General features: G+C 44.4%; 1 protein-coding gene across 2 annotated transcripts in view; it reads right to left on the bottom strand.

Annotated features, from left to right (window-relative positions):
* The window catches only part of ARHGEF3 (Rho guanine nucleotide exchange factor 3), a 612,175-nt gene that overhangs the window by 252,657 nt on the left and 343,119 nt on the right, over positions 1-16,399 (bottom strand). For both annotated transcript variants that reach the window (XM_063940848.1, XM_063940849.1), the window contains one exon: positions 11,023-11,091. In XM_063940848.1, coding sequence (XP_063796918.1) covers positions 11,023-11,091 — 69 coding nt within the window. The remainder of the gene's footprint in view (positions 1-11,022; positions 11,092-16,399) is intronic.

Raw genomic sequence — 16,399 nt, forward strand, 5'->3', positions numbered from 1 at the left:
AGCATGGTCCACCGGGGGTTACCCCTGTAAGCAGTGGCGTAAGTTCGTCCCAGACGCCCGGAGGCAAGATAAATATTGGTGCCCCCCTATTTCCTATATTAAGATAAATATATATGTGTGTGTGTGTGTGTGTGTGTGTGTGTGTGTGTGTGTGTGTGTGTGTGTGTGTGTATGGAGTGTTCTGAAAAAAATGTATATACTGTATTTATACATTTAATTGTCTTTTATTTTGAACACACATTTCTTAGCAGTCATACCCAGGATTAGAACCCATGACCTGTTACACTAACAGCAGACACTTTACTGATGGAGTTATTTGCTCCTGTAGAGGAAGCATGAGAATTCTAACTATATGACGTTACGTGTAATTGTCAGAGATGTAACTTCATATAGTTAAAATTCTCATATTTCCGATACCGGAGCAAACAGCTTCATTAGTATAGTGTTTGCTTCCAGTGTAATAGGTTGTGGTTTCTAATCCTGGGTATAATACTTGGAAAATGTGTATATTTAGTATAATAAAGAGGGTGTGACTTGTAAGGTGCAGGGACCAGTGAGGAAGTCGGCCACTGAAAAGACAGCGGCAGCTATCAATTAACTTAATTCAATGGTGTCACAGAATGAGAGGAGAGGTGCCCCCCTTCAGAGCAGGAGCCCGGCGGCAGATGACTCCGTTGCCTCACAGAATTCTGCCTCTGCCTGTAAGCCTGGCTGGGTCTTTCTGGAATGAGTGAGAAGATGAGGATGTCTATGTTCTTGAGTCACTGCTTATTTGTGAGTCAATGACTGCTAGGGTACTGCTGGATCCCACGGGTTTCCCTTACATTTGTGAGCTGATCACAGCAATGTTGTCTCTGGAGTAACAGAGTACCCTTATAGGTGTGAATAATGTATTGTGCTGAATTCCACAGATCTTAAGGTGGGTACACACTAGTAGATATATCTGCAGATCAATTGATCTGCAGATATATCTATGGACGGATCGAGCAGTGTGCTGTGCATACACACTGCCCGATCCGTCGGGGACTGACGTCATGAACTGGGCGGGCGTGTACACACGCCCGCCCAGTTCAGCTGTCAATCACCGCCAGCCGCCGCAGCATGTGTACGGGCGGTCAGCCGACCGCCCCGTACACACACAGCGACGCGCCAATATATCGGTAGATATATTGGCCGTCGGCTGTGATGCGCAGCCGACGCGATACGTCTGTGAACGACGGAGTTCACAGACGTATCGGCCGTACACACTGGCCGACGGTCCCGCGATATATCGGCCGTTCAATAGAACGGCCGATATATCGACCAGTGAGTACGGGCCTTTAGAGCCATGCTTCTGTTGCCTCACACTGAAAACGAAAGAATGCAGCAAAACTATAATCATTTTCTATTGTCACCACTTTAATAATGACATGTTACATACCTAATTATTCTAAAATACTCCCCAAATGATTGTATTGTGCTGTTGGACACGATATGGATGATGGAATAGCTTGAGTTAGGAGAGCCAGAACGTGAGCATAATAAACTTAATTTGGATCTAGTGCCTTGGGCTGGTAGTGTTTTCTGCTCATTTCCATAGGTGTAGGCAGCAGAATCTGGCTAGAATGTGAAGAATGAAGGAAAGTGCTGCCTCCAGGCAACAAGCTTAGCATGACCTGTTTGCAATTCTATAGACATACCAAATGTGCAAGTTTACGAAATTCGGTCCAACTAGCATTAGTCATTGTCACTTGTGCAATAATTAGGAATTTGATTTTGGCGTTATTACAGTATATCATGAAAGGATGACACAATACCTTTACTGAACACTAAGTTTGGGGGTGTGACATCATTTTTGTTACTGAAAATGATCTGCAGGCATAGAATTTACATATGCCATACAAAATATCATTACTACGCCACATACTATTACGTTGTCTAGCAAGATATTGGGGCAGATGTATTAACCTGGAGAAGGCATAAGGAAGTGATAAACCAGTAATATGTGCAAGGTGATAAAGGCAGCAGCCAATCAGATCCTAACTGTTAATTTACATATTGGAGTCGATTGGCTGGTGCCTTTATCACCTTGCACATATCACTGGTTTATCACTTCCTTATGCCTTCTCCAGGTTAATACACCTGCCCCATTGTGTCATGCTGAACTAAATTCAAATGTTTTCTAGTTATTTAAATGCGGTAGATTGGTAGATATCATACACTGGGGCAAATGAAGAATGCCTTCTCCAGGTTAATACATCTGCCCCAATGTGTATTGCTGAGATAAATAATATACGGTACATGGGGGGTCATCCCGAGTTGTTCGCTCGCTAGCAGATTTTAGCAGCATTGCACACGCTAGGCCGCCGCCCTCTGGGAGTGTATCTTAGCTTAGCAGAATTGGGAACGAAAGATTAGCAGAATTGCGAATAGAAAATTCTTAGCAGTTTCTGAGTAGCTCGAGACTCACTCCTACACTGCGATCAGCTCAGCCCGTTTCGTTCCTGGTTTGACGTCACAAACACGCCCTGCGTTCGGCCAGCCACTTCCCCGTTTCTCCAGACACTCCCGCGTTTTATCCTGGCACGCCTGCTTTTTTCCGCACACTCCCAGAAAACGGCCAGTTTCCGCATAGAAACACCCACTTCCTGTCAATCACACTCCGATCACTTCAACGATGGAAATTCTTTGTTCGGACGTGAGTAAATCTACTAAGTTTTGTGCTAAAATACTTAGCGCATGCGCATTTTTGCCTTAATCGCTCTGTTGTGAAAATCGGCAACGAGCGAACAAAACGGAATGACCCCCATGAAGTAGCTTAAGAATATATGCATAGTTAATAAGTCTGAGCAGCTCTCCCTCACTCCACTGAATCAGATGGACCCACTGGAGACTACGAACAAATGTTCTATCCAACAGGATACCTTGGGGTTTTTTTTTATTGAATGCTGTCTCATTAATTGCACTTGCATGAAACACATTAGTGTAAATTAAAATAGAACTTCTGCCCTTGCTGGGCAGGTCAATCGGTAAGTTAGCATCAGTGCAGCAGCCCAACAGGTTTATCTAGTGTTATCATGAGCAGCGGTGGCTGTGCAGAAGCCCTGACATCCCCCAGCAACATGGCCAGTGGCAAAAAAAGCAAGGAGCACAGAATGGCAGGCAAGGGGCCAAATACTCCAGGATATGCAAGGTAGACTACGAACCGTTGTCTACCTTGCGGAACCCGGCAGTCGAGATACAGATGCCAGAATCCAGACATCGAGATCAGTGTGTCCCCTCGACCGAAGGTTCTATTCTCCCTCGGATGGTGGTGTGGACCACCACCCAAGTGGGAGTTCTGGCTGGCGGTCGGGATTCCGACCCTCGTCATTTCAATGGCTGTCGGGATTTCGACCACTGGTGTCCCAACAGTCAGGAATATAGCTGCATACCCTACGAATACCCTGGACCTTGCTATATACCTCTTTACAGATCTTGATATAGATCAATTTGTCATGCAAAAGGATCAGATTGAAGCTGATTGAAGAGACTGAATTGCAACTGCACAAAAGCTAACCATCCTACAAGTGTAGTACTCTTAGATTGCAATTCAAATGCCAGGCCCATATTGTGGAGCTTGTGAAGCAATCGATAGTTTTTTTAATTTTTATTCTGATTAAATATAACTGTATTTAAAATGACTGAATGGCAGTATGTGTGCCCTAATTGTATATAATAATGTACTTATCTAATCTGGATAAGAATTACATTCCCAAGATTAGTTTAGTATGTGGGTTTTCCTCTGTGATTAAGGCAGGCGCCTATAACCTTTTTTCAGTCTAGGAGAAGTTATTAAATAATTTGCCTTATATGAAAAAATGAGTAAAGGTCAGCCTAGGGAGCTAAATTAAGATTTTTTAATTATAATATTAGAACTCATACTAACGTTTAATTATGATAAAGTTGGCTATAAGTATTTTACTTTTATGAAACGTTAGGCGCTAGTAAGTGAGGAACAAGATGGACCAAGAGGAAATGATAAAGAACTTGTGCTTGCCGGTATGCCATACTCAACCTGTCCCATTGGGATGTAGTTGGCATCTAGAGTACAGGATGCCTACAGTCAGGAGACAAGTGCCATAATCACGTCACCTGTCAGAATGCCGACTCCGGAATCCCGAAAAATAATATGCCGTGGAAGGGTTAGGGTTAGGCTACGGAGGGGGGAGGGTTAGGCTGCAGGTAGGGAGGGTTAGGGTTAGGCTGCGGGGTTTATGGCTAGACTGCGAAAGGGGGAGGGTTAAGGTTATGCTGCGGTAGGGGGGGCTAGGGTTAGTCTGTGGGAGGGGAAGGTTTAGGGTTAGGCTGCAGGAAGGGAAGGCTAGGATTAGACTGTGGAAGGGGAAAGGTTAGGCTGCGGTAGGGGGGGCTAGGGTTAGTCTGTGGGAGGGGGAGGTTTAGGGTTAGGCTGCAGGAAGGGAAGGCTAGGATTAGACTGTGGAAGGGGAAAGGTTAGGCTGCGGGAGGGGGGGTTAGGCTGCGGAGGGGTTATGGTTAGACTGCGTACGGGGGAGGGTTAGGATGCGGGACGGGGATAGAGCTGGCCTGTGGAAGAGGGAGGTTTAGGGTTAGGCTGCACGAAGGGAGGGCTAGGGTTAGGCTGCGGATGGGGGTTAGGCTGTGGGGGGGTTGGGTTAGGCTGCAGGGGGGTTAGGCTGCAGGAAGGGAGGGTTAGTCTGCAGGTAGGGAGGGTTAGACTGTGGAAGGGGGGTGGTTTGGGATAGGTGGTGGGGGGGGAGATAGGATTAGGCTGCGGGAGGGGGAAGTTTAGGGTTAGGCTGCACGAAGGGAGGGCTAGGGTTAGGCTGCGGATGGGGGTTAGGCTGTGGGGGGGTTGGGTTAGGCTGCAGGGGGGTTAGGCTGCAGGAAGGGAGGGTTAGTCTGCAGGTAGGGAGGGTTAGACTGTGGAAGGGGGGTGGTTAGGGATAGGTGGTGGTGGGGAGATAGGATTAGGCTGCGGGAGGGGGAAGTTTAGGGTTAGGCTGCAGGAAGGGAGGGTTAGACTGCGGGAATGGAGGGTTAGGGAGAGGGTAAGGGTTAGGATTAGTTTAGTTGCTCGTATTTATCAGGATTTTGGCAGTCGGGATGCCGGTGTCAGTATTCTGACCACCGGCATCCTGATTGCCGGTATCCCATACCAAACCCGTTCCATGAATACATTAAAAAGTAATTTAATAAAAATGTTTTGAAGGGGGGAAAAAAGCCCTAAGGATCAGACTTTAGCAGCCGATACTACATATCTGGTTGGCAGCTAGGCTGCATGGACATGAAATACAATTCACTACAACAGTGTTCCTATCTGTCATGTTACCATGATGGCGATAATAAACTGTACATATGAACAAGGCATCTCATAGCCATAAAAGTATTGTTAAACGTGGAAAGTAGAGCGCTGCAAAGCTCTGTGCAATAAGGTCATAGAAAAGTTTCACTTTGAAAGAGAAATTCACACTCAAAGATCACTCCCTCGATGACTGTAAAATGTAGACTATGGATCAGACACAATATCCCCCACCCCAGCCAACTGCTCATTAAAGCGTTGACATCTGTCATATTTCAAAGGATCGATGATTGGTTGTAAAAACATTTTTCTAATGATATTTCCAGACCCCCAGTATATGAGCCTCGATTACACAGTCAGGATGACACAAGTGATACTGCTGGTTAAGAATGACATCTCATACCTATGTAAAAATAATCATTAGTGAACTGGGATGGAAAAACATCCTGAGATACAGAAGAACAAAAGAGGTTCTTAGTACATGTAAGGGGATATGTTATTATAAGGTTTCCCCAGCCAGCCAAATTGTACACGCTTCTTGCAGATCGTCTGTTTACAAGTATTCTGCTTCTTCCTTCTCCTTATAAAATCTAATTCATTATATTGATCAATACTGTGTGACACACAGTTGGATCGCTATAGAACACAGCTATAACAAAAAGATCATTGTTCTGTCCCTCTCCCCTTGCACAGTCAATGTGCCAGTACAGAACATGTGCAGATTAGATCTATGAAGTGTCCGTGCTGTAAGATATTAGTTGCTCCCCATATGACAGAATCCCCTGGTTATGGTTCCTCTGCAGCCTCCTTTCAGCTATCCCTGATTACAATTTGCTTGTTATAATATAATGTAGCTGGCAGGAGACCGCTGTGAATCCTAGAACTGGGGTTTCCATTGCCGGAAGCATAACATCTTATAGCCAGTACCTGAAATCTGTGCAATGCGGATAGCAGTAGCGCTCAGTATTTGACCACAGGTACCATTTGTCTTATAGTTACTCTGGGAAGGGGCAATGGGTATAAAAAAAATATAATGAAATAAAGTAGGTCTGCAGTAAATAAGTCGACAGTCAATAGGTCGACCCCATATGGCCGTGGGTACAAAGGTCAACATTGCTTAAAGTCGACCGGTACAAAAAGTCGATAGGTTTAAATGGTTGACACAAGTTTTTTTAATGTTGTTTTTTTCCCTAACTTTTTCTATCCACATGGACTACGATTGGGAATAGTATCCTGCACTGAGCAGAGTGAGGCACCTTGGAGTTTGGCTAGGGGACGCGGTGCACTAATTGGGGTCACGTGGTTTAAAATGGTAAATGGCACTCCTCGAAGAAACAAAAAACAAACCTTGTGTCGACTAATTATGGTCGACCCAATGGTCCACACCCAGCTAAAGCTCTTTACATGTAATGTTGGGCCTGTATATGAAAGTGTACAATTACCATGTGAATGTCGGACCTTGCAATGTTTCCACAAGACAACTAAACTCTACAGTACTGCCACAGGGTCACTTAAGCAGCTTTGGGGCGAAGGGAAACATGAATGAACAAGTTGTGTATTCCATCTTCCCAAATCCCCAATATTTGGGTACTTATCATATACTCACTGACTACACTATAAAACGAACCGACAGGAAGATATAGATATATACAGTATTTGGTTTTGTCCTTTAAATGTAAAATAACAACTACCCCCCCCCCCCCCCCTTCATCCTTCTATTCCAGGTTGTAACTCACAGGCCTGATTCTGGGTCGGACTCAGTCGTGTCTGTGGTGGCTTGTGATTCAGACCTGATCGCTGGTCTGCAAACTTTGCTGTCCTGCGTTCAGATAGTCGTCGCCCCCAGGGGGAGTGTAAATTCGCCACCATGCAAGTGTGCGATCCCATGTGTACGCAGAGCTGCAAAAATCCACTGTGTGCAGTCTGTGCGCAGCCCAAGACTTACTCCTCCAGCGCGATGAGAAGAGGCTGATCAGGGCCGTCAGACACCCTCCCTGAAAACGCTTGAGCACGCCTGCCTTTTTCCGGACACTCCCAATAAACGGTCAGTTACCACCCACAAACGGCCTCCTAATGTCAATCACCCTGCGAACGCCCGTGCGATCTGATTTTTCGCACCATCCCGTCGCTGACCGGCGATGCCCTTTATTGTCTGACGCGTGTGCGCATTGCGGTGCATACGCATGCGCAGTTACTACCTAATCGCCAGCTGTGTGAAAACGTACAGCAGTGATCAGGTCTGAATCACCCCCATAGTCGTGCCTAAAACTATCTGCTAATAGTGCTATAAACCCTTTAGTAAATTGTTAGAGCTTACCTTACTTCAATTGTAAAATGTTACAGGCTGAGAGCTGACAGCAGTGATCCAGCTGATCATGTGACTGGTTTACATCATAGACAGCTTCTGTGATGTCACTCAGCCTGGGTATAATAGGTACTGCCTGGCAGAGATCACTCACCACCTAGATGTGAATGTGCACTGAATACAGTCACTGTTTATTGCTGTAACTATGGGGATGATTTTGAGACGGACGCAGGGAAAGCATCAGGTGCAAGCGTCCAATGTTTTCCCTCTGTGCATGTGTGAGAGACCACTGCGCATGCGGACCTGGAGGAATCAGGCCGCATTTCTGGGTGGTAATTGGGGGAATGGCTAACAGGCGGTCATGGTCCCTCAGACATCCTGCGCCTGCCATAAACAGGTGTAATGTCCAATGGTGTGTCCTCCTATATTGTGTCTCTGTATGCACATCGATGGCTTTGCGACGCTACTGATGAGTGTCTCATCACCTGTGGCATTAACAAAAACATGCAGTAGTGGCCGTGACATAAGTTGCATCACCACATTGGAACAGACATACTTGTTTTATGCCTTATAATGTCACAGAAAACCAAGTAACTTAAGTAGGCCCATGTTTTTCATTCATAATAATGTTATTTATATAGCACTTTTTTCCTAGTAGGACTCAAATAGGTAAATGTATTATAGCGGCACAGATTGTGCCGCTATAATACTTCTTGGTTCGCCTCATTACCGAGGCAAAGCAGGAAGTGACATCGATAAGATGTACAAACATGTTGTCTGCCGGTGCGGGGGAGTGAAAACTTCCCCCCTCCGGCTATGTCTTCCTGCCCGGCCAGCTCCACTGCACATGTGCGGGATCTCGCTACTCACGCGAGATCCCCTGCACAGCCCGGAGCCTTTACCCACCACAGACAGGTCCAGCTCTGTCCTTGCTGTGGAGATAGGGCATCACCACCTGCAGCTGTCGATATCAATAGCTGTAGGTGTCAGAATGGTCAAAGCTGCTGACCGTTCATACATTGCCCTAATATGAGCTTGCTATCTATCGCCCCTGTCACTGTGCACACATTGATTCCATCATACATGGGGAAAAGCGGTATAGTGACACATAAGTTGCGCTGATACCACTTCTCCCCAATAATGACACATCATATATTTACCCCAAAGTGCTTTACATTTGCCTTTACAGCACACAATACAAAACAAGCTTCACAAGGGACATTAGTAAAATGCTTGGGTGAACAGAAAAGTCGTGAGTCTATCTCGAACTGTGCGGGGAAGAGAGTTCCATATAGTTGGAGTCACAAAGCTGAAAGCTCGACCCCCAGATGAATTACTGGAAATTCTAGGTACTGCTAAAAGTCCTTCATCTACAGAGTAATCGAGAGGGACAGTAATGGATCAGAAGGGGATTCAAGTATCTTGGTCCCTGGTCATGTAGGCCTTTGAAAGTCAGAAGCCAATCTTGAAAACGAATCTCCACCTTACAGGCAGCAAGTGGAGGGAGTAGAGAATGGGAGTTATGTGGCTGAAACAGGGCTAGTTGAGTAACAACAGCCTGGCATATACATTTTGCACCATCTGCAAGTGGTGCAACTCTTTTGCTAGTAGACCAAGGTAAAGGGCATTGCAGTAGTCTAGGCTTGATGATACAAATGCATGTAGGTAGACAATCTGAGAGAATTAAGTGCTTGTCTCTGGCTATGTTCCTCAGATGAAAGAATGAGATTTTCATTATGGCTTGTACCATGGTGGTCATTCTGAGTTGTTCGCTCGTTGCCGTTTTTCGCAACGGAGCGATTAGGTGGAAAATGCGCATGGTAGGCAGCGCGCATGCATTAAGTAATTTTGCACAAACCTTTGGAGATTTACACAAGCTCGAGCAACGTTTTTTCAACGCTCGAGTGATCTAGGTGAGATTGACAGGAAGTGGGTGTTTCTGGGTGGAAACTGGCCGTTTTCAGGGAGTGTGCTAAAAAACGCAGGCATGTCAGGTAAAAACGGGGGAGTGGCTGGCCGAACGCAGGGTGTGTTTGTGATGTCAAACCAGGAACTAAACGGACTGAGCTGATCGCAATCTAGGAGTAGGTCTGGAGCTACTCAGAAACTGCAAAGAATTATTTAGTAGCAATTCTGCTAATCTTTCGTTCGCTATTCTGCTAAGCTAAGATACACTCCCAGAGTGCGGCGGCCTAGCATGTGCAATGCTGCTAAAAGCAGCTAGCGAGCGAACAACTCGGAATGAGGGCCCTGATGTTTAAGGTATACATTTCCCATAACTCCCAAATGGGAATGCTACTTGTCTTTTATATACAATCCTATTAAGTGACCCTCTCACCTAAGAACAATGAAGGCAGACACTTTTTGGTCTTAACCAATAATCATCAAAATGGAAAAAGAACACTGTACCAATATATGTACTTATATATGTTGCATTCTTATGAATTCATGAATATTGTTTGATGCCCAAAAAATGGCTGTCCCCAAGTTGAAGATTACTTTAAATGCAGTATAACCAACCACAGTAGACTTGATATTTATTCCAAAATATCATTATATTATTATTACTTTCAATGTAGAGGAAAATAAAAATAAAACTTATCTCCAAGGAGCAATTAGCAAGCCGTGAACAATTTTGGCATGCAGCCACATTGATGGATTATGCTTTATACATTAATGTTCCCATGCTATACATACAGTCTGCTCATATGGCAGTTATTACAGCAGTGAGTGTTTCTATCTTCCCATAGCAAGTTAATATGCACACGGTATTTTGAAACATTTTTAACATAGTGTTCTATCAGCTTCCTTAATTTAGCTTGATTACACTTATAGAAGGATTGTGCATACAGTATATGAATTATTATTATTATTATTATTATCCTTTATTTATATGGCGCCACAAGGGTTCCGCAGCGCCCAATTACAGAGTACATAAATAATCAAACAGGAAAACAGCAACTTACAGTTGATGACAGTATAGGACAAGTACAGGGTAAATAAACATAGTTACATCAGCAGATGACACTGGAATAAGTATCAGGTGGCAGAAGACTGCTGGATTTGGTGCAGCTGAAAATTATTAAAGTAAGAAAGGATAAGCACATGAGGGAAGAGGGCCCTGCTTGTGAGAGCTTACATTCTAAAGGAATTGCAGCTGCATCGACTCTGGAGACATTACTTTTTCCAGGACATACAAGACTACTGTTGCAAAGATAAAGGCGACATTGCCTATAGTACACCATCAGATTCCAGCTATCATTTTTGGAGCACAGTTTAAAAATGGAAACAAACATCTGGTTGCCGTGGTTACCACAATTGTATTTACTGTGCACTTATTCTCATATATGTTCCCTAACGTGTGACTTTAGTATGGCCATAATTCTTTAAAACACTGTTTAATAATATTACTCACATCAGTTCTGTCAAGGCTGCACACGCTAATAGCGTCATCCTGGTCCTGGGAACTCTGCTTCCTTTTCCTCTGCAAAACAAACACAACATTATTAGGACTTCTGCTGTTTAAAGACAGACTCATCAACTTATATACCACAAGCAGAGGTAGATATGCTATAATACACACCACCGGCACCTGGTTAGACTGATGAGGGGATGCGGTCATGTGACCGGCGCTCGGTATCATGCCGATGCCGGAATACCCAGTGCTCAAAATGCTGGCACTCAGAATGCCTATCCAAGGGTCTATTCCACCTATAGAGAGTGCAAGTGTGTATACTCAGGAACATCTCCCTAAATTCATCAATCCTAGGCATTAATAGCCCTTTGGTTTTATTGGTTGGAAAAGATTATTTCAGTTACAAAATCCATTTCACTGCAGAACTCCTCCAACTTCCAGGAGCTTCAATAATGCAATATTATTAGTATTAGTGCATTAACAAAGCAACTCTTTCAGTATCAGCTGCTGGCAGGTTTAGGAGTTTGGTAAATGTTTGCTGCAGTGCCCCTGATCAGGAAGATGCCAAGTAGGTGTATACCTGTAACAAATATATCTACATCAGAGGCGTAACTGTGGGAGGCAACAGAGTCGTCTTCCGCCGGGCTCCTGCTCTGTAGGGGGGCACCTGTCCTCCCGTTCCGTGACACCATTCAGTTAAGTCAATTAAGTAAGTTGACAGCCGCTGCTATCTCTTCCATGGCCGATTCCCCTCACCCACTAGTCCCTGCACCTTACAAGTCCCACCCTCTTTATTGTAGATGTACATTTTAAAAGTGTCATACCCAAGATTAGAACCCACGACCTATTACACTGGAATCAGGCACCTTACTGATGGATCTATTTGCTCCAGCATAGGAAGCATGAGAATTCTAACTATACGAAGTTACTTCTCTGACAATTACACATAACTTCATATAGTAAGAATTGTCAGGCTTCCTATACAGGAGCAAATAGCTTGATCAGTAAGGTGTCTGCTTTCAGAACACTCTCTATCTCTCTCTCTCTCTCTCTCTATATATATATATATATATATATATATATATAGCAGACACAGCAGGTGCGGCACTCCAATGATTTGAGAATGTATGAAGCGGAGGTTACAACGTTTCAATGCCCTTTATTATGCGGCATTTTCGTCAGGTAAACAAAAAGAACATACAAAGCATCTTACCTTAAATAGATATCACCATGTGTAAGACACGAGGACGCCGCGGCGGGGCTTCACGCCCGGCACCCGGCGCGTTTGTGATGACGTCACGGCGCTCAAACGCGAGACGCCGGACCTCAGCAGTGACAACACCATCACCATTATGGTAAGATTATGTGAAGCAGTCAGGAAGTGCCTAGCCACTGGCTGGTCACTCTTACCAACAGTTAGAGCAGCCTTAATTAAGGCTGCTCTAACTGTTGGTAAGAGTGACCAGCCAGTGGCTAGGCACTTCCTGACTGCTTCACATAATCTTACCACTTACCACTTAGCACTGTTAACTAACTGCGCTATATTATTATGCAGTATTGTTAGACACGTCATTATGTGAATATGCTAGATTAGTTGTGCTGCTTTATGACATTGTTTAACCGTTTTTACTATTACCTTTATACGGTTAGTCTCTGCACTATGATCCATGCTTGTCAGTCATAATAATCATTTAATTTGCACCCTTAGTGAATACTATTATTAGTGCTTTATATGATCTTTTTATCCTAATCTGTTTTGATATTGTTCATGTATGATATAGTGATGTTAATCTGACTTAGTGCATTCTATTGTTGACAATTGTAACTATGGTGATGGTGTTGTCACTGCTGAGGTCCGACGTCTCGCGTTTGAGCGCCGTGACGTCATCACGAACGCGCCGGGTGCGAAGCCCCGCCGCGGCGTCCTCGCGTCTTACACAGGGTGATATCTATTTAAGGTAAGATGCTTTGTATGTTCTTTTTGTTTACCTGACGAAAATGCCGCATAATAAAGGGCATTGAAACGTTGTAACCTCCGCTTCATACATTCTCAAATCATTGGAGTGCCGCACCTGCTGTGTCTGCTGTCTATCTCCTTGTGAAGGCACCCAGTGTGATTATCTACTTTAAGTGGCCGTGCCGGACCCTTGCCGATCCTATATATATATATATATATATATATATATACACATACACACACACACATACATACAGTACATATATCTATCCATGTAAGTATTGGGGGGGGGCACCAATATTTATCTTGCCTCCGGGTAACTGGGACGAACTTACGCCACTGATCTACCTGTCTAAATACTGTAGACCCAGCAATAGTCACATTTGTCTCCTTTCCCAGATAATCTGGAAGCATACTTACCTACTCTCCAGACCCCTGAAAGAGTGGGTTGAGCTCCTGCACCCTAGTGTAGTGGGCAGGATGAGGAGATAATACCGGGAAACGTCCGTATCTCCCAAAATACATTTTAAAAATTTTGGCAACTATGATGTGGTTGGATCTATGATGGGAAAGCTGACAACACAAAAACATAAAAAGCCTACACACACAGAGTTATTTTAACACTTCTTTTTAATTCAAAGTGTCGCCTGACAGATACTGTCAATTGAGAAGTGCTGGAGGAATGCACTTTTACATTTTGGTACCATGGTGTATGTACATTGTTTACATTTTAAACATTGGGAGTGTCTGTCACAGGTAGGGCTAGGCAGCCGGATTCTTCTGGCTGTTGAAAAACGTTACCGGAAACTGCTAACACTTCTAGATTCCTACAACAGCCGCAGGATGCCTGCATCTGATATTAGTACTACTATATCACATTACCTTAATATACCTTCCTAAAGAACAATGTAAACCTGACCTACACAGGCCTGATTCTGATTTGTACCCAATGCCGATGTTTTAGCAAATGGACGTTGTTTTGCTAGGGCCAGACGCCATATTTGTTGAAACTTACAGAGTTCTCTCTCTGTGTGACCCTGGAAATACGTGAGCCACCGATATTTGCCCAAAGTTTCACCGATGTTGCAGTGTGCACGAGCCATCTGGCGGATCAACACAATACTCCGATAATAACAGTGGCCGTTTTCACTTTTACACAGTCCATCTCACACTCACACACGCGGAGACTGCTTAAAATAGTGTTGTGAATTAGGCCCACAGTGAGAATGAGCAGAGAGGGAGAGACAGCAAACACAACCTGTTAGAAGGGTATGTGGTCAGCATACCACTGGTCAGGATCCCGGCTGTCAAAACACACACGCCGGGATCCCGACTGGGTTGTGCATTGTGTCGTAGTCTACTCCACATGCGCAGGTCTCCGTAAACATGGCACCCGCCATGTTCCGGAGACCAATTTGGCTCCTGCGCATGCACAGCGCCATTTCGGCTGCGATTTTCGCCGCAGCTGCAACGCCTGATGCTGGACTCCGGAAAGGTCAGTATTAAAGTATGGGTGCAGTGTGTACATTGTGGGCCCCTCCTGGACCCAGGGGCCCGTGTGAACTGCATGTATTGTACCCATTATAGAAATGCCAATGGGCAGCAGCCACATAGCTTAAATAAAGAGGCTTGTTAGTTATCCAGCCCTTCCGAGGTTGTGCTGAGTTCAAAGTGACTACCAGATGGCTGTGGCAATGTGACCACATAACCTACTGCTAAAATGTTTACTTTATTGACGTTGTGCTACAGCAGCATCTGGGCAGCTAGAAGAACTGCATGTGGTTATCTTTATTTAGAGTGTTCCTCGCATTCCCCTTTACATTCCATAAACATCATTAGATGTCAAAATCAAACATGTCAGTTGTATAATCTTCAATACCCCTATATTCGCAGTATGAACGGCAATTTCCCATTATACCGTTTTTCCATTAAAGTCCCGGGTCTGACCCAGGATTTGAAACAAAGTTTCAACCAAGTCAGACCCTTTTCCACCGCAGTGCCGATCTGGGTTATTTCTGGGTTGGCACCGTTCACACTGCAAATGGGTACAGTGCCGGCACTTGGAGATGACATCATCTCCTTGCATCAGGAAAATGAACAGGTTCTGGTTTCCACTGCCACTCTCCCGACCCCTTCACCTGTAAAACCCTGCTTGGTACCTGGGAAAGATTCCCAGGTTACTGGACCCTGGTGGAGCTGTTTCCGCTGACAAAAATCCCAAGTTCATGCACGCTCATGTACAATAACCTAGGATTTTCAAGTCAGTGGAAAGGGGGTATTAGCCTAGGTCATCTGAAACCCTTAATCAGGCTCTGGTTTTCCATCTATGAACAGCAAAGACAACCCCAGTTCTAGACTTAGGAAGTGATAACTGCAAAGGAGCCATGCTTTTTCCCACACATATAGTGCAATGCCAAATGTCTTAATTCTTTAATTGTGATGTATAGGAATGTTGACATAACAATTTGTGAGTGATTTTTTCTTCCGTACTGGAACAAGCCTGTGTTTTATAATAAAATGTTTTTATGGTCTCCCTGGGAACGCTCCTATCCCTCCTGACAGAGAGAAAATCAATTTAACACACTCCATTTATTGGCCTCTCAGGAGATTTATGGGGAATTAGATGGGGTTGGCCAGGTGATCTGTGTTTTCGCAGCTGTCATGTTGTGCACAGTGATGAAGAAGAGCCAGGTACCTCTGGCCAAAGCTGATATGTCATTTTTCGTTTGGTAAAAATATTAATGTAAATCTCTGACAGGCTACTGTATCCAGTTGCTTTATAAGCAGCCGTACACAGCCAAAGGAAAAAGCATCTGAAAAGTCTAAGTTTCTCACACAGGGTGCATTTCATGCCTGTGAGCCTTAAACATATGACTTTACTTATGTCTGACGCACTGAACATATAATATGTACAGATGTATATGTTTTATATACCCCAAAGTTTCTACCTCAGGTGTAGTACAGTATTGAGTGAATCTTATGGCCTGAACATTGCCTACATGAGTACTCCCCATTGCAGCCCAGTTACACCCCTTCAGGCTCACCTGGAGACATGACTGAAATGTGTACAATCTCTACCACCCACAGCATTTTTTAACTTGCATCTCTAAACATGTTGCTTGTGTCATCTCATGCCCATGCAGGTTACGCTCTGTAGGCATAACTCAATGCCAGTCTACAGAGATTAGTTATTTCTTCTTAACCTGGTTTTAGAGACCACCCGGTTACCCTGCATGTTTGCCCGGCCCCCCATAGTCCTGCTACGTGATAATATAAGATTATTGATCATGTCCTGGCTTCTCTAGATGTGGCAGCAAATTATAATGTTTGTTATTAGTCCCTCATGGTCTAAATGAGTCACTTGGATCGCATTGCCCTTTCTGAGCGATTCCATCAGTATAGTTTATGATTATTATTATT

Source organism: Pseudophryne corroboree, chromosome 9, assembly GCF_028390025.1.
Source record: "Pseudophryne corroboree isolate aPseCor3 chromosome 9, aPseCor3.hap2, whole genome shotgun sequence".
NCBI lineage: Eukaryota > Metazoa > Chordata > Amphibia > Anura > Myobatrachidae > Pseudophryne > Pseudophryne corroboree.